The sequence below is a fragment of the Gavia stellata genome, chromosome 6, assembly GCF_030936135.1.
Source record: "Gavia stellata isolate bGavSte3 chromosome 6, bGavSte3.hap2, whole genome shotgun sequence".
NCBI lineage: Eukaryota > Metazoa > Chordata > Aves > Gaviiformes > Gaviidae > Gavia > Gavia stellata.
In genome coordinates, this window is record NC_082599.1 from 48,037,501 (window position 1) to 48,063,688 (window position 26,188).

The 26,188-nt window shown below is 38.6% G+C and overlaps 1 protein-coding gene across 2 annotated transcripts in view; it reads left to right on the top strand.

Annotated features, from left to right (window-relative positions):
• The first annotated feature begins 3,389 nt into the window (after positions 1 to 3,389).
• DNAJC13 (DnaJ heat shock protein family (Hsp40) member C13) overlaps positions 3,390 to 26,188 on the top strand; it is a 50,646-nt gene continuing 27,847 nt past the window's right edge. Inside the window, exons 1-22 of one of the 2 annotated variants that reach the window (XM_059818445.1) lie at positions 3,390 to 3,457; positions 8,935 to 9,010; positions 9,511 to 9,660; positions 10,008 to 10,049; positions 11,154 to 11,354; positions 12,443 to 12,649; positions 12,730 to 12,825; positions 12,979 to 13,070; positions 13,882 to 14,048; positions 14,148 to 14,227; positions 14,307 to 14,476; positions 15,341 to 15,440; positions 15,697 to 15,804; positions 16,358 to 16,513; positions 17,266 to 17,322; positions 18,610 to 18,731; positions 19,920 to 19,995; positions 21,006 to 21,101; positions 21,252 to 21,395; positions 22,579 to 22,593; positions 23,101 to 23,183; positions 24,348 to 24,501. In XM_059818445.1, coding sequence (XP_059674428.1) covers positions 3,390 to 3,457; positions 8,935 to 9,010; positions 9,511 to 9,660; positions 10,008 to 10,049; positions 11,154 to 11,354; positions 12,443 to 12,649; positions 12,730 to 12,825; positions 12,979 to 13,070; positions 13,882 to 14,048; positions 14,148 to 14,227; positions 14,307 to 14,476; positions 15,341 to 15,440; positions 15,697 to 15,804; positions 16,358 to 16,513; positions 17,266 to 17,322; positions 18,610 to 18,731; positions 19,920 to 19,995; positions 21,006 to 21,101; positions 21,252 to 21,395; positions 22,579 to 22,593; positions 23,101 to 23,183; positions 24,348 to 24,501 — 2,460 coding nt within the window. The remainder of the gene's footprint in view (positions 3,458 to 8,934; positions 9,011 to 9,510; positions 9,661 to 10,007; positions 10,050 to 11,153; positions 11,355 to 12,442; positions 12,650 to 12,729; positions 12,826 to 12,978; positions 13,071 to 13,881; positions 14,049 to 14,147; positions 14,228 to 14,306; positions 14,477 to 15,340; positions 15,441 to 15,696; positions 15,805 to 16,357; positions 16,514 to 17,265; positions 17,323 to 18,609; positions 18,732 to 19,919; positions 19,996 to 21,005; positions 21,102 to 21,251; positions 21,396 to 22,578; positions 22,594 to 23,100; positions 23,184 to 24,347; positions 24,502 to 26,188) is intronic. The other variant, XM_059818447.1, reaches the window with a different exon arrangement.

The window sequence follows — 26,188 nt, forward strand, 5'->3', positions numbered from 1 at the left end:
GCAAGTTGAACACAGCTTGTGTAATATACCTATTCATGTAGCTTAAACTCTGAAGGGGGGGGAGGAGGAATCCTGGCAGCAGTTCAGGCCCTTTAATTTTAGGGTTTGCTATTTCTGGTATATGTAGTACACAAAAATAGGGTTTCAACTCTTTCCCCCAAAAGCTGTTTCACTGCTACTTACAGTACTACAAGAACCAGATAGGAAAGTATTGCTGAATTGCTGTCTTGTGAAAAAGCTAATTAAAATATCCAGGTATTGGGGGAGTGCTTTAGTTAGGCTCCCAAAAGAAGTTGCAAGTAATGGACAATGTTTTGCCTGCAGGAACCTCAGATTATTTGACTATACTTTGCATTCAGCATGCTCTCTCTCTCAGCCAGATAAAACATATTTATAAACTGCTACTTTCAAAGTACTTGTTGCCTCTGCTTCTGTAGAAATAGAACAACTGAACTAGGAGTTTCTCCAGTATTAAACCTTTGAGAGCCGTGAGTATGGGATATCCAATAGCTGTGTCACAATATGTTCAAAATAACCTTTGAAGTTGTGATTTTTCTATTACTGGGTACCTCCAGACACTTAAGATGATCATTAAAATTGTCCTGGATGCTTTTATGAGTGAAATAAAAATTTAACTCCATTTCTGTGTTGTCAGTCAACTCTTCAAAGGTTTCTCAAATACAGGAGGAAGAGGTAAAGGTGACAATAAGAATGTTCTATTATTTTGGGAAATTGATTTGATATGACTAAGCAGTCTGCTATAGCTTACACTGGCAATATGGCTAACTCGATTAATAATAAAACCTGATGCGCTCTGCGAAGTCAATTGTTATACTAGCTCAGGTATTAAAATTACAACGTATCACATTGTAGATAGTATACTAAGAGTGATGCCATACTGGTTCTACAAGAATGATGGAAGATAATTTTAGAAGAAACAAAAAAGTTTCTTTGTCTTTGGCATGAACTATTTTTTTCGTCTTGCTCTTACTGTGGAACCAAAGGCAACTAAAAAATGATTGCTGGACTTCAACATAGCAGCTCAGAACACTAGGCTATTGTTAGCCTTGTTCTCTGTTAAACTGCAGGAAAATGTGTACAAGAATTAATTGTTACTAGATTTTGGCATACGTTGCCTCTGTGCTAGTCTTCTCAGTGGGAGAGATAGTTACAGTCATTGTCCAGAAGCACAGTGAGTAAAGTATCAAAGCTTAATGATTTTAATAGTTTTAATCTAAACAAAAAAGCAGTCTAGTGAATTTGTCACTTCCACTGCATGTACAATACTTCATGTATCAGTATCCTGAATCTAGTTAGATGCTGGTATTAAAATTAATGGCAGCTGCTGGTAGTTCATAAATGAGTGTTTCTCAGTTCTGTATTATTAAGAATAGATGTTGGCAAGTGTGAGAATATCTTGCTTTAAATACTCTAGAGCAGGTGGTGTTCAGGTCTGTGAGACTTACTAGAGCTGGTCAGAGGAGTCTGGTGTTGGTGAAACTGGAATTAAAGATAAATAGATCTTATAATCCCATACTTAGTCGAGCTAGTCTTGTTATAAGCCTTTTATTTTATTTTTACTAATACATTAATTAATGTCAAGAAAACAGCTTAAAAAGGGAGGTATGAAGATTAAGTATCTGGGACTTTGTTCTGAAAGATAACTTGAAAACACAAAATTACCAGAGCTAGTGTGCTACTATACAGTAAGATCTGAGTAGTTTGGACAAACAGAGTGTACTGTTTTGATGCTTATCTGTGGCAATAATGATACAACACAGTTCTTAAACCAGGCAAAATGGAGAACTTAAGAATACTGCTGCTAAATATCTTACCCCTCATGAAACTTTGCTTCTAAAAATGGATTTAGAGAATTTAACTTGCCACAAGTCAATGGGGTATTAACTCTGAAATCTTGACTCAAAGATTGAGTCATTGAAATACGTAAATACTGCTTTTGTCTTTTTCCAGAGGCATTACCGCAAGTTCTCTTCAGCAGGTAGTGATGATTGTGCTGGCTCTTCACCTGAGGGAAGGAATTCTCAAGTTCATTTCAGTCAGGCTATCCTTTCTTCATGTTCATGACTACATAACTGTTACAGTCTTTGCTCAGAAATAAAATAGCCTGAAGTTGTAGACGGTAGAAATTAGCAATGAGCTAACGTTACAGGTCATCCATGTCAAAATGAGAAATCTTCCTTTGCCAAATCAAGTAGAGTTAGCTGAATGTAAAAAGATAACTGGGGTTGTAGTCTAACTTTTAGTGGGGTACTGACTAGGATTGGATTACTTTAGCATTGCTTCAGGCAAGCTATGAATATGAATTCTTGCAGACTGGCTTCTTAAGCATGTGATGTTTTGGGGATGCTACCACATTAATGGTGTGAACCTGAGAGAGTACCAGTTGTAATCAAGAGCAGGGAAGCCTGTTATGACACATTCGAAAATAAAACTAATGCTGTAGCAGTAAACTCAGAGTGACAACTTCACTCTTGCAAGTTAATCAGCGTACCTCCACTTGAGTGCCTTGTATATATAATAACAGCAAAGTGAAGTAAAAGGGAAGTTAATTTCCCAAGTACTCAATGTGCATCTGTTTCAATCATGGAAGATAATGTTTAGTGTTCAGAAGCATGCCTTAGAACTTAGCAGCTCCTAAAGCAATGATTTGGTCAAGCAGTTGTAGGCAAGTTTCGGTAAATTCCTGCATGTGTTTAGGGAATGGGTATCCATGCGTGAAAAAAGCATGTTAGGATATCAGCAGTGGGATTGCTTAAACTTTTACAGCACAGAAAGGGTACTTAGTCAGCTCTTTAATCACAATGCTTGGCTAATAAGTAAGTTTCTGAACTTCAGATTCCGTTTCAGGCTGGAAAATAAGCTGGTTTATCTATAGAGATTTCTCCTTGCTGTTTATTTAAAAATTGCAATAAGAATCTGGCTTAGCTGGAGTTGCAGACGCGGGGTACTCAAATCATTTTGATATTACACAATTTTCAGGAGTTAAGTATTCCGGACATGACATAAAATACACTTGAATATGATTGTGCAAAGGTGCAGCAAAAGTAGTGTGACTGCAATAATATGGCAAATAATGGGACATAAATTACTGTAACCTGGTACTGTTAAAGAGTAACTAGTGTGACAAAATCAGTGGGGAAACTAATAATTCATGTTCAACTCCGTGTGCAACTTAGTCCATGCATTGTTTGATAAACATAAGTATTCCTAATATTTTTGTGTGTGTGTGGAATTGTCAAAGCAATGACTGAGTGTTTAAAGACAGTCTTTTTGTCTTGAAGCATATTGATGATTACTGAACTTTGGTTTTAAATGAAAATCATGAGTACTAACAGGATGTCTCTTTTGTTTTCAGGTCTTGGCACAGAATGAATATAATTAGGGAAAACAGAGATCTTGCTTGTTTCTACACAACAAAACATTCATGGAGGGGAAAGTAAGTAGTTTAAAGTTTGTTGGTTTTTTAATGTTTTGTGTGACATTTCTCCTCTCCATTATTGGATTTAACTGTATAGTTCCTGTATTGATGGATCAAAAATGAACTAAAGGCTCCTGCTGCTCAGTCTCTGAACTGAATGTATCTTCACTAGAATCAATTTGGATTTTAAACATTGCAGTTCAGCCTTCATCTGCACATGTTCCCACGCTTCAGTGTAGCTCTGAAATGGACCACCGGACTTGCTCAGTTTCTGAGTCTCTTGAACTTCCTATATGAAGTAGTAAATTTAAAGTGGAAATGCTTCTCAGAACAGGTTCTTGAAGGAGTGGTGTCTTACGTATTGTAATAGATGAGGGTCACTAGTCCACACATATACTTAACATGTTGTGTAATAATCTCGGTTAGTAGTTTAACAGATAATCTATTTGAAGACTTTTGTTGCTAAAAATAAACTTCATCCCTAATGGGGGGTCTTGGATCTGAAAATGAATTTTCAGTGATGCTTCTGTCTGCAAAAGCTAGGAAACTTCTAATAAAACTATCCATTAAACTATCATAACTCATATCTGTTATACTGTATTTGAAGTCAGCTGTTATGCATACTTCTTAAAGCTTGATAGGACTTTCTTTGGTATCCTTACCCACTGTTCCTTCTCACATGCATAGTAGTGCTGTGTAACTGTGATTTTTTTCCTTGCTACCTAAACATCAATGGAATAAAGAGGGTATGTTGCCTGTACCTCAGGAGCATGAGTACTGCTTTAATCTAATGATTATACTGAGAGGTGATGTCTGAATCAGTTTGACCAGTAAGTTGAAACTGGCTTTTTTTAGCTGTCTGCTAATAGATACTTCATGAATTCTTCCTATCAAAGATTGGGAATGCTGGGAAGGAAAGGAGGATGGGTTTGCAAGGAGTGGCCGCCAAAGATCTTTCTCAATTGTGCTTTGAAGAACCATGAGGATTGCTTCAGTGTCTAATCAAAGAGCTCCCTGCCTCTTTGTCAGCAAAAATTAAAGCCCTAGGTAGTTCAGAGTCCAGAGTAGACTGAGCAGCTGTCTGAGGGCAAAATCTTTCCTCTACCAAGACAGATTCTTGATTGTCTTGAAATATAGTTTAATATTTAGTTTTACCTCATGAGAATTCTAGCCAGTACTTGTGTAAATTGAGTCTTACCTGAGTTAAGGTCCACGCATTTGGATTTGTGTGGGCACGCGTGAATAAACTGTTTCCTTTACTAATAATAAGATACTATGTTGGGGTAGAACATTAGAACAGTTTGTCCCTTTTAATCTTTCTGTTGCCCAACAGAAAATATCTGCTCTCTTCCTCTGAAGTTCCTGTAGCTTATGTGCAAATTTAGTGTGCATGTGATTTGAGCCACTTGGTGAAAATTAAATACATAAACTCAGATTGCTTCTCTTGCCCAATGCCTTCCATTAAAGAGCCTGTTCCTACATGATGCAAGCTGTTGAATTTAGAGTAGTATGATCTTGACCTTCAACAGTAGTGTTCTGGTAAACTATGAAGTCTTATAGAACTTCAAACTAAGTCTAAAATCTAAACAGAGGCTTAGTTTAAAAACTCAATGGCACTTTTCACATAATGAAGGGGAAAGGAGTACTTAGTGAGTAGTTGCCTCTTGTTGTGTTGCAGCAGAAGCTTATATGGCTTTTAGTAGGCTTATATTTGAATATTTAAGTCCACTCACTTCGTAGTTATACATTCTCAGTATAATCTATGGATAACAAAAAAAAGCAGTAAGTTAATGTGTAGTGCTAAATGAGCCTGAATCACTTTGACTATTCATATGATTTGTTACTTTGCTGAATATGGGCTGTGTGCATGGTAGTTAAAGTATTTTCTAGTAGTACAGATGATGATGCTCCACTGTTGATCTATAGTTCTGTAAAATAAATGAACACTGTCTTTTTTGAGTGTGGTGGTACAAAATTTATTTACCAGGATCATCCTGATTAAAAAAAAAGTATAACTTCTGACTTCTACAGTGCTTTGAAGAAACTAGTGAATACGTAATAGCCTTTTTACTAGGAAGAGGACATTTACTTCAAATTCTTCTCAAAACAGCCTGGCATTAGACTGTACTGCGGAGTAGTTTGAGAGATAATTAATGGTAAAGTCTTCAAGGCCTGAAGGTATAAACACCTCTCCACATATTTAAAGGTGAATTTCTGGACAAGAGTATGTTTAGACAGTGTGTAAGAACTAACTTCTCAGTCCCCTCTGTTCGTGCAACAGGACTTGGGTCTTCTGAATTTGCCTAGGGAGAGGAGATGAAGGAAATGGTAACTCAACAAACCTGCTGTTCTGTCGTGTGTTCCTTGTCACATCATGTTAAGAATGCCAGATAATAAATATGCTTCCTAGATCTTGAAATGCTGGCTTGAGTGTGAGGGGAGAAAAGGAAGGGACTATAATGTTTGGAAGCTGGTCTTCAATTATGTGTGATCATTGCAGGTCATTATTCTGCCACAAAGCACTGTGAAGCTCTTCAGTATGTTAAGTGAGTAAACAAAACTTTAAACAAAGTGCTTTATTACTTGTGATAAACAAGCCTTAAAGAACTTAAATTTATGCTGTTCTATTTGTAAATAATATGAAAGACAGAATACCTACCTAAATTGTGCAACAAGAGGAGAGGGAACAGTTGATTTGTTAAAAGGATTTTCTTATTATCTACGAACTGGAGCATTCTTTGATGGACTGAATATGGTAGAATTATTAGCAGCTAGAGTAACTTCAAATGTTCTGCTTCATTACTACGACTTCTCTTGACTGACTGCTCATGGCTTGGACGGGCACACTCTTTGCTGGGTAAAAAGCTGGCTGGATGGCCGGGCCCAAAGGGTTGTGGTGAATGGAGTTAAATTCAGGCAGCCAGTCACAAATGGTGTTCCCTAGGGCTCAGTATTGGGGTCGGTCCTGTTTAATATCTTTATCAATTATCTGGATGAGGGGTTTGAGTGCACCCTCAGTAAGTTTGCAGATGACACCAAGTTGGGCGGGAGTGTTGATCTGCTTGAGGGTAGAAAGGCTCTTCAGAGGGGTCTGGACAGGCTGGATGGATGGGCCAAGGCCAACTGTATGAGATTCAACAAGGCCAAGTGCCAAGTCCTACACTTGGGTCACAACAACCCCATGCAACACTACAGGCTTGGGGACGAGTGGCTGGAAATCTGCCTGGTGGAAAAGGACCTGGGGGTGCTGATCGACAGCCGGCTGAATATGAGCCAGCAGTGTGCCCAGGTGGCCAAGAAGGCCAATGGCATCCTGGCCTGTATCAGAAACAGTGTGGCCAGCAGGAGCAGGGGGGTGATCGTGCCCCTGTACTCGGCACTGGTGAGGCCGCACCTCGAATACTGTGTTCAGTTTTGGGCCCCTCACTACAAGAAGGACATTGAGGTGCTGGAGCGTGTCCAGAGAAGGGCAACGAAGCTGGTGAGGGGTCTGGAGTACAAGTCTTATGAGGAGCAGCTGAGGGAACTGAGGTTGTTCAGTCTGGAGAAGAAGAGGCTGAGGGGAGACCTCATCGCTCTCTACAGCTACCTGAAAGGAGGTTGCAGAGAGGTGGGTGTTGGTCTCTTCTCCCCAGTGACAAGTGATAGGACAAGAGGGAATGGCCTCAAGTTGTGCCAGGAGAGGTTTAGACTGGATATTAGGAAAAATTTCTTCACTGAAAGGGTTGTCAGACATTGGAACAGGCTGCCCAGGGAGGTGATTGATTCACCAACATTGGAGGTTTTTAAAAGATGTGTGGATGAGGCGCTTAGCGAAATGGTTTAGTGGTGGGCTCAGCAGGGTTAGGTTAACGGTTGGACTCAATGATCTTAAGGGTCTTTTCCAACCTAAACGATTCTATGAAATGGATATTGCATCTTAAATAAGGAAAATTCAACTGTGTGGAAAAACAAATAGGTTTTTCAGATAGATTAAACATCTTTAAGGTGGCAGGTGACTTCAGTATTACAGATTTTTCTAAGCTTTGAGGAAAATAAACACTTGCTTTAATTCCTAGATAAACTCCTCTAGGCTAATAATGGCTTGAACTTGCACCAGTTCATTTGAATAATAATGGAAAACAGTAGGGAATGAAGTTTGAGACTGACTGTGTCAGACAGATACTCTTGGCCTTGCTATTATGAGAGAAGGGAGGATAAGTCATATAACATGAGGGTGCAGCTCTGAATGTATTTGAATCTCATGCAAAGTTTGGCCTTATACAGAAATGATGGCTTGTGCTGCAGACCTGGCAAGTGAGAGAGAAGAAGGGACTGCAACACAAGAATGCAGAGCAAGAAGGAAGAAATGATCTGCTCCTTCATGCAGTGTCTAGGGTGGCATGGATCCAGATTAGTTTGCCATCTGATAATATCCTGCTCTTTCCCTAGCAAACCCAGAACTGAAACTTCAATTGCTACATTGAATCAGTTCTAATATGGACAACTAGCCAAGGTATTTTTATTTGGTTCAAGAAAGAAATCCATGTTCAGATCCTGTTTCTTTGTTCAGAGAATAGTTACTGGAACAGGCTCTGGTTCAGGTTTGGCTTGACTTTCTGGGCAGGACTGCTTCCGGATAGAAGTACCCTAGAACAAGAACTTTGTGCAAGTAGTAAGGGATTAGTATAAGCTACTGTTTTGAACACTGGTTAGTTATGTTGCAAAACTTTCTGATTCAGAAATATGTAAATAGTCTCTGTATAAAGAGTTGGTTCAGGGTATGCTGTGAAGATTGTCTAGGAAATGAAACCATGGTAAGGCTTCCATTTTGCACTTGATGCATCTAAATTTCTTAGCTTTAGCTCACTGCTGCTTGTTTCTGATATGCCTGAAATGCAAGCAACTACCTTGCTACAGCTGGTCTTTAAGCACTATGGCAGCTAACATATCTGTGACATTGATGTACAATGACTAGCTGCTTATTGAACTATAGCTTCAGTGATCTGAGTCTTTCTGAGTTTAGTAGTCTTAGTTTTTCTCAATGTGAAGAAAATTAGGCTTGGCCATATAGCACTTTGACTTGTTACAGTATTGTGACCAGGTGCGTAAATTGGATTATTTCATGTTACAACTGTTGTCTGAGACAGCTTCAGACAGATGCTTTAAAGTATTGCAGGAATATCTTTTTTCCTATCTGTGTAGTCGTCTTAGAATTTATTCTGGCCTGGTAATACCTTCCAGTGCAAGTACCAAGAGTCTTTGGTCCTGATTTAGCCAAAAACATAAAAGATATGCATAAGGAAATATATTTAGTAGTATTTAACTTGTGTGCCCCTTTTATGGATATATAGAACAGAGGAGCCTAACATACTGTAAGGATAAACTAACAACAAAGAAAATACCATATCCATTTCCTAATGCTGATTTGTATGTAGCTTCTTAACATAATTTTTGCCATTCAACAGGGCTTTTTCTGTGACTTCTGGAGAAACTAACACTCTTCTGTATTCTAGGTATAAGCGAGTCTTTTCAGTTGGAACCCATGCCATCACCACATACAATCCCAACACACTAGAAGTTACGAATCAGGTAACTATCATTTTTGAACAGGGCTATTTTGAGTTGATTTCTGACTTATGTTCACCATCTAGAGTGAATAGTGGCATTCAGTCTTTAGAAACTTATCTAGTCTGACAAGATCTCGGCAAAACCAGAAGGTATGGCAGCTGCTACAAAAGCACACATAACAGAAAACTGGTGTTGCCTTCGCTAACTCTACAAATATCCAGTAGTTTTTGTACTTTTAGGCAATTTGTCTTTATTGGCCAATAAGTAGTATTTGCTTTTGGGTGTGCTGTTCTGAAAGAACTGGGATAAATTTGATCACTGTAAGGGTATGTCCCTGAAGGGAGTCAGGACACTTGCTTACTTTGCAGAGTATCAAATAGAAAGCTAAACCTGTCATGTAGCATGCTAGCTATTGTCTCATTACAGTAACTCAGTTGTTATAGGTACTAAGGTTTTTTGAGTGGAGGAGATGTGGCTTTAAAATGACTAACAGTATAACCTAATTACTTTCAATTGTCTAGTGGCCTTATGGAGATATCTGTAGTATTTCTCCTGTTGGAAAAGGACAAGGAACAGAATTTAGTCTCACTTTCCGCAAAGGGAGTGGAAAAAAGTCCGAAACTCTGAAGTTTTCCACAGAGCACAGAACAGAACTCCTTACAGAGGCACTGGTAAGACTTTTTTTTTTTCTTCAAGCAAGCAGTAAGTACTTGGTTGTTGTTACCATTTGTGGTAGCTTACTATGCTTTCTTTCCTACATAAAAAGTAGGAAAGCAAGTTGTCTTTTGCGCTGTTCTATTAATGCACTTGATCTAGAGTCAGTTGCAGCAACTAGTGCGTGATTCTTAAACAGCAAGTAAAGCTACAAATACTGAGTATATTAAACTGCAGTGGAATGGTGAGTCTTCAAGAAGGCTTAGTACAAATCCCTTAAAACAGGGTCAGCTGAAATGTTGGCTTTCTGGATAGATTGGCTATCATATTTGCATTCATTCATGGTTAACTTTTTTAAAAACAGAGATTCAGGACAGACTTCTCAGAAGGAAAAATCACAGGACGGGTAAGTGTCTGGCTTGTCTGCATCATGTGCAGTTTAATGAAATGATCTAAAGACTTAAACTTCTACTGTGTTCATGTATGATATGCTTCTGCTATATGCACTACCTAAAATAGCTTTTGTAAATTTGTCTCTGAAGTCTTGCTTTGAGACGAGTGTGTTCAAAAGCAATGAGAACCTTTTCAACAGTAGAATATTTGAATTCGCTTCACTTGGCCTGAGCCTTACGGTGGTACACTTAAAGACTCTGAATTTTACTGCTGAAATAAAGGGCTTTGCCACAAGGAGTTCTTATTTGGCGAGAAGGAAGAAGAAAAACATAAGCTTTGATTCATTATTCAATGTTTACCACTTCCAACATTTTACTTTCTAACTCTAAATAGTTTTCTGCATAACATCTTGAACACTTGATGTGGGAATATTGTTTCCTAGGAGGATTTCTGTAGGTCAGATTAAAGACAAGATTGCCATTTATTGAATCTTTGTAGTATAGTAATAAGCAAGGCAATATACAAAGCTGGACTTTGTATTTGGTTTTATGTCTTCTGGTCACAAAAGTACTTAAAGTAAAGCATTGCATAGAGTAAATCTTCAGTGATGAGCATAGTAACAGTGCTGGAATATGGGGGTCCCCTTTGTCTTACTGTAGTTTAGAACAGACCTCTAACTTCTGCTGACTTCAGTAAGTCTGTGTTTGAAATGGAATATGACTGCAGGAGATAAACTTACCACCATAGTGCAAATTTTTTATCTTAATTTAGTCTTGGTAAGCATCTGGTGCAATAGCTATTGTCTAGCCACAGTGCACATAGTCCAAGTAGGCCACCTGCTGCAGCAAGAGAAACCTTACTCCCTTTTTTGGGTGGCTGTTTTGGGTTTGCTGTTCTCTCTTCAAAATGCATTGTTTAAGCTGTGACTTCCTTGTCAGTAGACAGCTATTTTCATTTGATTCATAGTGTTCTTAACATAGTATTAAGGGAAATGATACAATTTTTTTAACTTTATGCCCATGCTGCTTACTAGATTGGAAAAGAACTATTGCTGTGTAGTAAAGGAGTGTGTGTGTGTGTGTAGATGTCTCAAGTCTAAAAGTAACTCCCTCTGCAGAGGTATAACTGCTATAAACATCACTGGAGTGATACGAGGAAACCTGTGATTCTGGAGGTGACTCCTGGAGGTATTGACCAAATTGATCCTGCAACAAATAAAGTCCTGTGCTCCTATGACTACAGAAACATTGAAGGCTTTGTTGATATTGCTGGCTATCAGGGAGGCTTCTGTATCCTCTATGGAGGGTTTAGTAGATTGGTGAGTACTAAAACAAAACAACTTGGTATGATGTTTAGGATGTTTATAGCTGCATACTTCATAATGAAGCTTCAACATAATTTGAGCATGCAATTATGTGCATCTTTGACACCCAGCTGTGTCCACAAGCCTTGAGGCTCCAGGTTTTAAAACCTCATTTCCATAGGAAATTAGGTAAAATATTTGAGAGCAATGTGTGGGGTTTTTTTGCTTATTGCATGTTTAAAAACTACGAGTGTAAAATATCCAGTTACTTACATTTGGCTAGTGAATATGAACGCAATGTGGACATGGAGTTGCCTGACTTTTCTCAAAGTTGCAGAAGTGACAGGCAATATTACTAATCTACCTAACTGATGGAGGGATTCTATTCAGAAATAGATCGATCAGTAGTGATGCTTTCTTTTTAGGCCTGTGATCTGATAATAAGCAGCTTTGCTTGGGAAATACTGCAGTGTTGGTTTCAAAATTTTAAAAGGGTTTCTGTGTATTATACTGCAAGCAGCTGAAATTGGTCTTCGGGAGTTAATTCATGGTTACTAATGTAAATACAGCTACCTCAGTCACTGCTAACAAAATAGGACTCTGCTCTCTAGATCAGGGTTTCCACGTCTCTCTTGTACTGCACCATGCTTTTCTCTGGTGTAAAACTAACAATATATAATTGATCCTCTAGAGCTGCCCTAACCTTGCCTAGCAAGGCTGGGTAGCAGCCCTTACAGATAACAGCTGGGGCTACCACTGTGTTTCTCTGGCTCCTCGCTCCTGCCAGGTTGTCAAGATCTGTTGCTGGGGGTGGACAGGCAGGTCATGCAGACCTTTACTTAATGGCATGCTAATGTGTAGCAAGGTATCCTTTTGGAATAGCTGCTATAGATTTTTTTTTTAAGGGAAATGTAAACTTAACGGTGTATCTCTTGTGTAATAAATACCTCTTCTCTTCATACTATGCACTTAGCAAAGGCAAGCCTAGCTGCTGGGAAGATTTTCTACTGTCAGGTATATAGTGGAGGATTACTTACGGAACTGTGATTTCTTGAGCTATGCTATATTTTTCACCTGTTTTTGTTTCTTGTCAAAACTTGCAGCACCTGTTTGCGTCTGAGCAGAGGGAGGAAATTATCAAAAGTGCAATAGAGCACGCTGGCAACTTCATAGGTATCTCTCTGCGGATAAGGAAAGAATCCCTTGAATTTGAGCAATACTTGAATCTTCGCTTTGGAAAATACAGCAACGATGAATCTGTAACATCTTTAGCAGAGTTTGTTGTTCAGAAAATAACACCTAGACACTTGGTAAGGGTATCAAACTGAACTTACTTGGTTCCTCTTAAGTGCTAAGAATTCTCTTCCCTAATGTGCTTTTTTTTCTTAAGGAACCTGTGAAAAGAGTACTAGCTCTTACAGAAGCTTGCTTAGTTGAGCGGGATCCAGCTACCTATAACATTGCAACTTTGAAACCTCTAGGCGAGGTAAGAGGCAATCTTTCTCATACCACTTCTTCGAATAGAAGCTCTAAAAGATGACAATAGTAGGAATTTGATAGTATACATAAGATGGCCTCAATTTGTAAAGTAGATGAATAACACTGCTTCATGAATGTGATCCTTATCTCTTATTTTTAGGTATTTGCAATAGTATGTGACTGTGAAAATCCCCAGCTTTTTACCATTGAATTTATCAAAGGACAAATTCGGAAATACTCTTCAACAGAAAGGTAACTGGAGATTCCGTGGGTTATAAATTCAAATGGATGTTGCCATTGTAGTGCTTCTAGATTTTCAGCTTCCATAAACTCTCACTGTTGGAAGTGTTAACTTGAAGCCTTGCTATTCTAGGGTCTACCACTTACAAATGAAGGTTTGTTACAGGATCTAAATCTCTCCCCTTTACCTTCATCCCAACTTAAAGCAAATCTGTCCAGAAGTTTTCTGATGAACATGTAAAGGTGTCAGACAGTTAGATACAGCCTGTTTCTTGTAAGGAATGTTGTTCTGTGTATGTTGTACTTGGTTAAGCAGTACATCTGGGAGAAGGAAAGCATGATTTAAGTGATAGAGAAATGTGAAGGCTGTAAACCCTTTGAGATGTCTACTTGAAATGGTCATAGTTGAGTCTATTTAAAACAACCAACAGAATGGTCCCAGAGTGTACTTGCAGTAGTAATGCGGTCTAATCCTGCTAAGTGAGGCTTTGCAGAAAGCACAGGGGTGAATTAGCTAGCAACATGTGTAACTCATTAACGGATAATCTAGAGTTGATCCTTTCACTAAAAGGCTGCAGCTGGCTATACTGGGTGTAAGACAGCTCTGTTCTTACAGTGAATAAAGGAACACTTGAAAGTTAGTGACTTCATCCAGAGGTGTAGCTGTTAGCACCAGTGTTAGTAGATTTCAAGTATTGCTGCCTTTCATTCTGTGCTTGATGGTTTTTTTTTAAATTTTTTTTGCCTGTTTTTCTTATAACTTGGTTTTTTGGCATCACTCTTCTGATCTAAACTGTATTTGTATCTCTTTCTCCCAACCCAGAGATTCTCTTCTGGCTAGCTTGTTGGATGGAGTGAGAGCTTCTGGTAATAGAGATGTATGTGTGAAAATGACCTCCACGCACAAAGGCCAGCGTTGGGGATTACTCAGTATGCCTGTAGATGAAGAAGTAGAGAGCCTTCATCTGAGGTTTTTGGCAGCTCCTCCAAGTAAGCTAATGCTTATTACATGGTTTTATAATGCTCTTTAAAGCATCCAGATATTTAGTTAGGTACTGTGCACTTAACTTTCGTTATGTCTTCTTCCAGATGGTAACTTTGCAGATGCTGTGTTCAGGTTCAATGCTAATATTTCCTACAGTGGGGTACTACATGCAGTTACACAAGATGTAAGAATAAATCCTCTGCCCGTCCTCTTAAGATGTTGTTAATGCATAAAGATATTAATAATTGTTATTTCTTAACCAGGGTCTGTTCTCAGAAAACAAGGAGAAACTCATTAATAATGCCATAACAGCATTGCTCTCGCAAGAGGGAGATATTGCAGCATCTAATGCAGAGCTTGAAAGCCAATTCCAAGCAGTAAGACGACTAGTGGCTTCAAAAGCAGGCTTCCTTGCCTTTACTCAGCTTCCAAAGTAAGTGAGAGGTCTCTTCAAGCTTGGAAGTAATAGGTGAAAACAGTTCTTGAGCTTTTGATGATGTCTTATCTTTAAAACTGAGAATTGGAGTTAAGCCTCACTTCTGAAAAAGGCTGGAAGACTCTGTAAGTGACTGCTTCCAGTAGTATGAGGCTGTCATCAGGCTTTAATGTAAATTGAGAATCCAAAGTGATCATTAGTATGTAAAGCTGATTCTTCCTTTGCTAAATACTCTCTGCCTTGAATCAAATATGGTTTAATGTTTTTCCTAGTGGAAAAACTTCTAAAATGCACCTTCATCTGTCCTTGAAGTAGGCAGTTCTTCATTCTTAAAGTATGTTGATGCCATTGCTGTCTTCAGTTCAACACAAGACTTTGATGTTAGGAAGTTGAGCTGTACTCCTACAGTAAGTACAGGCTGCTTGGAGTTTGTGTCTTAATTGGCTAACATAAGGAAGCAGAAGAACTGCCTGATGTTTTTCTGAAAATGAAAAATTCTTTGGAATATTTCTGACTGTGGACTATGGGACAACTGAATGATGTGAAGAGTAACATACACACTAAGTCTGAGACCTTTAGAAAGTTCTATTTCCCTGTGAATAGTGTCCTGTACTGTCACTATCCTGTAACTATGGAAATTTGTCTTTGTTTTGGTGAACGTGCTCGGGGCGTATTGTTAACAGTGAAGTCAATATTAATGTTTTCCTACCAAGGAATCTCAAATTTATGTAAACGTCAAGGGTACTGGCTTGCCAAATGCAATGGGAGCAGGCCACTTTTGGTCCCTGATTGGACTTTAATCTTAAAACAAAGATTTCTGTTTCCTCACTAATCTTGGTGGTTTTGCTTTCCTTTCAAAAGATTTCGAGAACGACTAGGAGTGAAGGTTGTGAAAGCCCTCAAAAGGAACAATGATGGAGTAACCCATGCCTCTATTGACATGCTTTGTGCTCTTATGTGTGTAAGTATTAAATTGCAGATTCTTTCACTTTGGAATGCATGAACTTCAGTCTACTGAAAGATGTAGAAATAGGGACTTCCCTTCAACTTGCAGTGTGCTCAGACATGAAATAACTTGTGGTACAGTGTTTCCTGCTGAACTTGAACTTGAAGTAGGATGTGCTTATTATGGGTTCAGAGTGTGGCTTTTGGACTACAGCTGTTAAGAACTGAGGGTTGAAATGTGACTGCGTAGTGAATACTTTTTTTTTTAATAGCCAATGCATGATGACTATGACTTGAGGCAGGAGCAGTTGAACAAAGCTTCCCTTCTTTCTTCAAAGAAGTTTCTAGAAAATCTACTAGAGAAATTCAATTCCCATGTGGTAAGTCAAATTTTGAAAACAGATAGCTTTAAGTGCCTTTCCTAATTGCTATGAAAACACTTCTGTCATACTTGGATACATCTTTGAATGTATTTGTATCTGCAATTGAAGTGCCGAAAATACAGCTCTGTCTGTCACTGAAGATTGCTCTGAACAGATTTGGATCTTTACAGGTTAGAATGTAGCTGTCTAGACTGCAGAACTTGTGTCATGCAACAAATATTTCCATGTTTAATGTGGAAACTGGGTGTCTCTTAAGTGAAAGAATAGCGTAAACTGGTACTTCTGGGATTAAAACTAGAAAAAGTAATTTGCAGCACACCAGTGTACGAGGTCATGAGTCTGATATGCTCTAGGAGCCAATACTTTACCAGAGTATTGCCATACTCAGAATAATGGCCTATTTTAAACTTGTAATTTTTGTTTGCAGACTATTTCCTGACAGGGAAGAGCACCTTCAGCATCATGAGTACTGAATAAAACTTGCATGAATACTCTCGGGCAGGGGAGAAACACTGTTACCTGTACTACATACCTGTCTTCCTAATTTCAGGATCATGGGACAGGTGCCCTAGTAATTAGTTCGCTTCTGGACTTCCTGACATTTGCCCTGTGTGCTCCATATAGTGAGACTACTGAGGGGCAGCAGTTTGACATGTTGTTGGAAATGGTGGCATCTAATGGAAGAACCCTATTTAAGCTCTTTCAGGTAAGGTTTCATATTTTTTCTATTACTATCAGAGGCCTTAGGTAGTTAGTGAAGGTGAACTTTTTCTTGTTCTCCTGAAAGACAAATTTCTCTACTGTTCAGCTGGTTAATGTGCCTAAACCTTTGCTACCTTGGTGAGTTTTTTAGTGACCTATTGCTTTACCTTCAGATATCACATTGAGGTGGTTATTCTATAGTGAATGATATGCCAAATCATTGTGGAACAGACTGCTGAAGACTTGTTTCTAGAAACACTTTAAAATACCGGTTAAATGTTAAGCTAGATTGAGCAGATGCACAGATCTTCCTCTCTTTGGAGAATCTGCCACCTTTTTGTTTCTCTCTCGGTAAATGAGAGATAAGAGTTACAAAACAAGAGTAACATCCTCTTCAGTAGTAAACCTATAAGAATTCTAGGATTTTATCTAAAATGTCAGTGCTTTCTTTCTGTAAAAACAGTATGCTCTTCTGCTTCTTGGTTAGTGTCAGCCTGAGTCAGTTTCCCCAGCATTATTCCAGCTTTTCGGGTATATACTGCTGTTAGTACTAAGAAGTCCATCTGATAGCTGCATGAGAGATACTTGTTTAAAGGTATAGGATACGGGGCTGGCTTTCACAAAACTGGAAGACTAACTTTTGCCCAGAACTGGAGGTAGAACAGTCATGTAGATCAGTTCAGGAAAATGTATCACAGGTGATCTCATCTTCAAATTTTGCACTTGAATAATTATTTTGTCAATGTTCTATTTTAGCACCCTTCCATGGCAATTGTGAAAGGAGCAGGTTTGGTAATGAAAGCAATAATAGAGGTGAGATTTTTATCAGTGTTATGTGGGATAGCATACTAAATATATGTTGTCTATTTTGGAAGTGCAATTGTTTACCAATAGTAGAAGTTTTATTTTTATTAGCTTCTCTTGGGGGGGGGGGGGGGGGGGAAGGGGGGAAGGTGAGGAACAGAACACCTGCTTAATTGTGAGTGGCTTAATACAGCAACTTGCTTTATCTTACATGTGGGGGTTTGGAAGGCATGCGAGTTGGGACATTAGGGTAGTGCCTTGCATGTTTTCATACTGCAGTAAAGGTTTGGCTGTTAATGTTGTACGTAGCTCAGTCACATCTCAGAGCCACCAGACTTCTGCATGTTAAAGAGGGTCTCTCAAAGAGGAGAGGCCATATTTCCTGGGATGCATTGCCAGATGGAATGGGACTGGGATTAGCAGGCAGTAGTGTCCCAGAGCAGACTAGTGATGTCAACCTCTGTTCTTGCTCTTTGTGCTTCAACAAAGGATGATTTAGTGTTGTTAGTTTCCATACCACATGATGTATGGGCCAAGTCCATGCTGCTCAAGGGCTGCTCATGATTGTTGCAGGGTGACCTTGCTAACTGACTCTCGACACTTCCTGTGTTGAAATTCAGGGCTAAAGTTAATGCCTCATTGTATCACAATGGCTTATGCATCTGAAATGCATCTAGTACTTTCTTGGAATGGAAGTGAATGAACACTTGAAATAGAGGTATTATAACGTTAGCTAAAAGTTGCCATGCTGTTTATTACAACTCCTGTCATTTGAACTATAGTGGGACATGCGCCAGTAAAAATGCAGTGAAAGCTTTTTCTTTGCAGTCAATGTGTCTCAACTGAGTGAGTCTTACCCATGTGGCTGTCTAAACTGAGCAGTACCAGTTATTCTTAAATGGTTACTGTTGACTAAAGTCAAGCAACAAGCAATTACTTGTGGCCGTCATTCTTTGTTTAACTCTAATTTACAATTGTAGTGTGGAAGTGGTACTCGTAAATGTACCACCAACCTCCTGATCTATGATGGGAGACATGCATCTTACAGTCTGTAAGATCAGACAGTATCAGTTACTGTGCTTGTAGATATAACTACCAATTATCTGGTCTGTGGCTTTGTTACAACTTCAATCAGTTGCTGTTGAGAACTTGCACTTAAAGCCCATCATACTATAGCTTCTGGCTTTTGGATGTATGTTGACATAATTGATGGTCAAGAAGGCCTTGGAACTGTAGATTAAGGTAAAAGCAGCTTAACCAAGATTCTTTAGTAATCATCTTGCCCTGTTTCCAAAGGAAGGAGACAAAGAGATTGCTACCAAAATGCAAGATCTTGCCCTCAGTGAAGGTGCCTTACCTCGTCACTTGCACACTGCTATGTTTACAATAAGCACAGATCAGAGGATGCTTACAAATAGGTATGTCAGTCTCACTTGATATATTATGTTTAAAAAGTCTAAATGATGGCCTAGGTAACACTAGAAACATCGTGAGGCCAGGGAATAAAACTTACAGTTTTTTAGGAGAATATTTTCTTCAGCAGCTGGTGTATTTAAGTAGAGCAAGCTTCAGTTGAGACTGCAACCACTTAACAAATCCTTGATTTTTATTTTTTTTTTCAAAATGGGATGTGGGTTGGTTACTCATTAAAGGATCAAGTTTTGATTTTTATTTTTTCCTGAAAACATTCAGGAAAAGAAAAGGCAAGTAGAATGTCTGGAACATGTAAAAGGGTTCAACTTTATAATACAACTGTATAAATCCTGGTATGCACACCTCAGACATCTTGCATGCAGTTAGGGTCATCCATCCCATGTAAGAGAGAAGTCTCCTCATAGAGAAACCATTCCATGAATTCAGCAATCAGTAGAACTTGTGAGCTCTAAGACAGGGCCTGAGGGCATGCTGAGGAGGATGAGTGATAATTCAATTATTTCTACCCAAATAAAAGATTATCGAAGTTTTGACTGCATGTTCCTGAAGCACTTAGAGTTGCTAAGCAATGTAGTGATGAGTGGATCTTATTGCCACTGTATGTCTTCAGGAGAGAGCTAGTATGAAACCTTCTGTCATACTAGCTCTGTTTGGAGTTACTACTTATTACTTGCTTGTAAGCAATGCTTCCATTCAATGCAGTAGAACCCTAGTGACAAATGTTGGCAAAAAGTGTCAGCTGGCATAGAAGGCAGGTTCCCAAAAAGGCTTTCCTAGACAGTAACTGGTATTAAGAGCTTCAAATAGAGCAGTTAACAGTTCTTGATGGCTTCTAGAGTCTAACTTAAGATTGACTGGGTAAATTTACACTTGGTCATTAGAGGTTTAGTTTTTGCTCTATTGCTCAAGTGTTCTTTTGAGGTCTAGATCAAAAAGCATGTGCTGCTACTGTTCCACTCACTTCACTGGAACTTCTTAAAGGCAACACTTTAACGCATGCTAAGCATATCCTTGAACTGGAACAATATAATGCTTTGTGCTCTTACTCACTCAAGAGCACGAAGCTCTTGCTCATCTTCATTTCACCAGCATGGTAAGGGTGTCAGTTTAGGGGTTTAAAAATCTATTTAAAATACTAACTCGCAGTTTGTTAATTTCAATGGCTTTTCCAGGCAGTTAAGTAGACATTTGGTTGGCCTCTGGACAGCTGAGAACAAAACTGCTATGAACTTGTTGAAACGTATTTTGGTGAGTAAAAATGGGATATGGAGTAGGGAAAGAATAAAATCTGAATGCCTGTAGTATGAGAAAACTTGGGGTAGTCTGTATAGTAAACACATCCCCTTTTCCCTCTAAGAGGGAAGTCTAGCCTGGGAGATCGGCAGTCTGGCATGTGCTGTTTGAAGGGTATTGATGGCTAGTGCAAAAATATTGTATTCTTAAAGTATTCTGTTACTTTACTGCCGCTTCCAAAAATGGTGTATGACACAAAACTTAAATAAGGTGTCTGACTTATTTTTTTTCTTATTAAATGGACAAAAATGTGGGAGACATAGTTTCTAATGCTTAGTGCCAATAAGAAATTAAGGCAACAATTCTGTCTATGCTTTCATGCCTATCCAACTTCGTTTGCTTGTAACATAGCTAAATTTATATATTGGCTGATACTTCCAATGTTCTTTCACCTTTACAGCCTTCTGAAAGGTTCTTGCTTAAGTTACTTCAGTGAAACTAGTTCAAAGAATAGTGTAAGGAATTACTAAATCTGGAAAAATACCAACTTTTATATTCAAAATAGCAGTTCTTCATTTTTGGTGGAGCAAACTGCCCTGATTTGGTCGCATCTTCCGGAAGGCTTAGTCAAATGAAACTATCTCATCTTCAATGTCACATGCAATGTTCAATCCATATCAGAGGATATGGATGGATTCTAGTGTTACAGTATTCATCCCCCTCAGTATTGCTGTGGGATCAACTCTTTTCTTCCTGCAGTCCTTAGTGCTCCTTTAAGAAATGGATATAGGCAAGAGCTCTGCTGTACTGAAGCTAATTAGTGCCTCTGTTGAATGGTTCTGTTGAGGATGGTGGCATTTCACTAATAAAAGCGAAAAGCTGCTGTAGCTTTACATACTTGCTTTAGAGTAGAGTATAAATTCTGTTTTGAAATCTCTAATTTAAAGAAATGATCTTGTTACCTATGTGATGGTTTCTGTTCCATGAGCCACATGTGTATTTACACTGGTTTTAAATGTTTTTAGCCACCAGGTTTGCTGGCGTACCTTGACAGTGCTGATCCTGTTCCTGAGAAAGATGCTGATAGGATGCATGTTAGAGATAACTTAAAAATTGCAACTGTAAGTAAATGTAGCTGTCTTACCTCTTCCATTATATAGATGTACTGTCTTAGTGAGTTTTCAAATACAGACACTTAACTGTTGCATTGACCTGCATCAAACATGTTGATAGACCTGTAACTGCAAATAACTATAGGATTTATTCTGCAGGATCAGTATGGCAAGTTTAATAAGGTGCCGGAGTGGCAGAGACTGGCTGGAAAAGCTGCGAAGGAAGTTGAAAAATTTGCCAAAGAGAAAGTGGATCTAGTCTTGATGCACTGGAGAGATAGAATGGGCATAGCTCAAAAAGAGGTAAAAGTATTTGAAATTCTTTGTTACAGCAACTTGACTAAGTGTAGAGAGGAACACCTACAACTCCATGAAATCAGAGGGAAGTTACACAGTAGTAGAAGTGCAGGAATGTGAGAAACTTCACAGTTCTGCTTCCTTTTAGCAAACTCTCTGCCTCTTACTACCCTTTATCTTGGGTTAGAAATGGATTCCAGTGAGAATGTAAAGCAGGCAAATGGATTCCTTCAGCATATGTATTAAGCTTTAACTTGTTCTTGCTTTAGCCAACCTTATCAAACCAGACTGCAGCTTATGTGCATTTCTTCCAAGATAATTATACAGGAGAATAGGAAATGCCTTGAAATGTGGCAAAACCAGTTTTTAACCTACGTTTGGAAGAAACTATGAATATTCTTTGCATCCGAAAATGTGTACTTTATGCTAGTGGTATTTCAATTATGGAACCTGCTTGAAGAAACTTAGTATTACCTTGAATGTAGGTATCTCAGTGCTTAAATTGCAACATAAGACTATACATAAAACCACAGTGAAGATTGAAGTGATAAGTGACTGTTTTGAGGATACTATAAGAGGATAGCTCAAGCACTGCTTAAGTTCTTACTGATGGTCTCCTTTTTCCATTAACTTTATTGTCATGTTCTCTATGACAAATTCTCTGAATTATGAGGTGTTTAACTTTAGTCTCCTGACTGAGCTTGTTTGTATGTGTTCTGGAAATGAAACAAACTATTATATATGCAAGGAAGGATGAAGAGAGCAATGCAATGTAGAGTATTGAAAATGTCTGTGTCTCTACTTGATCTGATGTAACAATAAGCTTTGATTTAGGAAAACCTTAACTCGGTAAAATCTAGCTCTATTTTGATGTAGACTGTGGTGCAGAAATTTGACAGGTAGTATTTCTGGACTAATGGTGAACTAGGTTCAAAACAAAGTATTAATGGAGAAATGTGGAAAACGGTGGTGGAAGGGCAAATTGCACTTTAAGCAACTTGTCTAGATACTGACTTTAAATAAATTTTTCTATTTGGAGTTTTGAGCTGTTTAATTTCACAGTAAACACTTCCAAGCTACACTTGCATAAGGTAGTAGCAAGTTTGGTATTACCACTTTGAATTACTTCAGTGGCTGTGGCTTGTTAAATGTACCTTTTCTTTTTCTTCCAACTTCCCATCACAATCAGGACAGAAACAATATGGTGAGTCTGTATATCTCTGCCACTTGTGTGGATTATGTTGCTCAGGCTTCTGCTTGCATGTTGTACCTCATGTAGAGTATAACATTGATTTCATGCTTGATCAAACTAGGGAATCTTTCAGTGGCCAAGTCAGGTTTGTGACTTATTTCTGTTACTTGCTCTAGTTATTTCCTTTCAAGAGCAAAGCATTCTTGTGGATTCCCCCTCCATCAGCTTTGCAGCTGATGAGTGCTTATGGTGATGGGAATTAAGCCTTTCTCAGGGATAACTTGCTTCTAAATGAATGATTTGTTAAACAGCTGAAAGTTTCTCTGGCATGATTTAACTTGGTGTAAATAACACTTGTGAAAGTCTGTTGCTACTACTTGCTAGAAAAGGAGACCTTATTAATGAGGTTTAGCTTAGTGTGGCTTTCGAAGAAGTAAAAAAAGCCCAGCTTTTTATTTTAAAAGGGGAAAATGGGGAGTGTCTGTTTCTACTAACTTCTTAAATTGGGCTCTTTTGCAGAACATTATTCAAAAGCCAGTGATATTAAGGAAACGCCGCCAAAGAATAAAAATAGAAGCAAACTGGGATCTCTTCTATTACAGGTAAAATACCAAGATTAATATGGTGGTCTCAAATACAAGTTATTACCTGGCTGCATATTTTTGTTAATGTCTTCTGAGTTGCTGTGACTTGATTCCAATTTCTGCCTGCCTTGAAACAGTGGAAGTCCTTTGTAACAGGAACTTACGAAAGATGAAATCCTAAGGTATACTTAAGGATTTAGCTTGTGGTTAGAAAAGGGGGGAGTTTAGAAAGCTTCTCAAATGTTATCAAACTACAACCTTTTTTCCCTTGAATCAAAAGGAAGAATGAATAACAAACTGCAGGTGCAGATCTGCATGATGTTGAAGGCTAAGCAAAGTAGCACTGAAAATCGTTGTAGTGTGTTGGTGCATCAACCTGTAAGCTATTCAAGATGTTTATGTGAATTGGAATAAAAATGAGCTTAAGGCAGGCAAAGAGAAAACACATGGATACTGGATTTCGAATAGTGCCACAGGTCCTAATTGCAGCTTGCTTGCCTCCATCTGAAAAAAGAGAATCATTTTACTTTGGTTAGGGGTGTTATGTTAAATGGACTGCTAAAGCTTGACTGTTCAACAAACTCTATGAAAGCGAGCTTGGGGAAATTCTGTGAACTTGACTGTTTGATTCAGTGCTCAATATTTCTAAAGGTCAAATATAGTCCGTTCTGCACAAGTTTTGCATGAAAGGAAGATTCACATTATTAAAGTGTATTAAAGTGCTGCTCCAAAGGCTGTTTTGTAACTGCCACTGAAGAATGTCCACTGATTGTCTTGTAATACTTGAGACATCAACTTCTATTTTCCTATATGAACTACTTTTTTTGTTTAAAACATACACTTGGTATGTGCATGTCTGCTGCCCTGGGTTCTTGTTCACTTGTAGCCCTTACTGGCAGATGTGATGAATAGCTCACACATCTCCTGGTCATCAACCATATGCAGATAACAAATTGAGCCAAAAGTGATGACAACAGGCATGCTTTAGCCAAGGCTGACCTCTGTGACTATGAAAACACTATACAAGTGAACAACCATGATTACTGTAACAAACTAGAGACTGCTACTCAGTGCCTTTTTAATTAAGGTTCACTAATGCTGATCTTCTCTATCTTGCCAGCTGAGTCTTGTCTGCCTTTCAGATCATGTTTTGAGGGGTTTAAACTATAACTTCTTTCTTAGATTTCTTCAGGATCATGCTAGATCAAACTTGATTTGGAACTTCAAAACACGGGAAGAACTGAGAGATACTCTTGAGTCTGAGATGAGAGCATTTAATATTGACAGAGAACTTGGTAGTGCTAATGTTATCTCATGGAACCATCAGGAGTTTGAGGTAAATGACCCACTGCAGGAGAAACTGCATATGTAAAATACATCTACTTAAAATGTCACTTTTCTGTCTCTAACTACATGAGTGAATCTTGTGGCTTGAGGCTGTGAGCAGGTACTATTGTCCAGTGTCACCCTGCAAAACTGAAACCGCTTTAGCCTGGCACTGTAGAGGTGAAACCTTGATCAGAACCATTGATGTATTCTTGCATTAAGAGGAAAAGAGAAAAGTTTGTGTGTGTTAAGTTGTTTTCCAGATAAGTCATACTTGTTCTTGATTGAATGTGCTCCATCAGACTTGTTTTTGGGTAGTTTCAAAAGTCACTTTTCCTGATAGCAAGTTCCCTGTCTTTATTTCCATCATGTGTCAGTGATCCTAAGGCTGTTAAATACTGGGTTGCCAAACCATGAATAGGTTATGTGGCTAAAATCATGCTGCTCTGTAAATTATAGATTCAGGATAGTGTTTTCACTTTTTAGGAACAGCTGTACCTAAAGTCAAAATAGACTTTCAGGCTTCTGCAAAGCAATTGGTATGGTCCTAATTGGCTTTCTCAAAACAACTCGCAAGATGTTTTCAAGTAATGTGCTAATAAACACTTCCTGTACTCTATCTCCAGTATTGTTATAGTTCCACACAGTTTTAATGTTTAATGCTGAAGCAAAGCAAGGCCACACTTGAATTCAACTCCGAGATATTCTTAGATATTACCAATGCCATCCTTGTCACAGTACAGCTTTCTAGTTGAAATTTGAGCAGAGGACTACTAGTGAAACAGAGTAAACTGCTGCTTTTGAGGAATTCTCAGTTGATTACTCTGGCAAATCAGAATTGCAAGACATCAGGCTAATACTTTAGGAGAAAAACTATTTTATGTATGCAACTTACCCCTATCACACAGCTACAGATTACTTCTTACCTTGATGCAGTAAATAGCTAAGTTTTGGGTTTGGTATTTTTTGCACTGGCATTTAGCTTCCAAAGTTTCTTTCAGGTATGGGTCAGGCACAGGACTTCTGGGTGCCACAGTGTCTGCTATCCCAACTCTATCTCTGTACTTCAGAGGTGCTAACTGTGGCAGAATTAAAAGTACAGATTTGAAACTTAGTAATACAGACTTCCCACCTGCACTTTGCACTCCTATGTGGTTTATGCTACTGGAATGTATCACTAGTGTTCTTGCAGTTACAGCCCAGGATGCTTTGGGACTGGCTTGAGGGGGCTTCTGTAACATGATCTTTGAACAGTTGCTGTCTCAGAGATTTGCTTTTAAATGTTTTAAATTAATACTTTATCAGGCTATGCTGTAAGTATTTGAACTAACTACATAGTGGTGACAAAGGCTTCTCTGTCAGCTGTGGAACGTGTCATTTTGCCAAGGGGGATGGTGGCTTGAGATTGCTCTGGAAGTGTACTAGTTAGTGGAATGTCTTTCTATCATGTGCTGTGGTCAAATCTGGAGATAACTTTGTGTGGCCTCATGACAGTGGCCTGCAAACGATACATAAGAAAAACCACTGTAGGGAGTGGCTTTTGTGGTGTGTTTAGAGGTACCTTTAAATGAGGTACTTGCCAAATGCTTAAAACCACCGTGCTTTGAGGCATATAGTTACATCTAATGTAATTGCTCTGAAGTTAATGATGGCTCTCATTGTGCAATTTCACTTCAGCTTCTTGGTGTGTATACTGA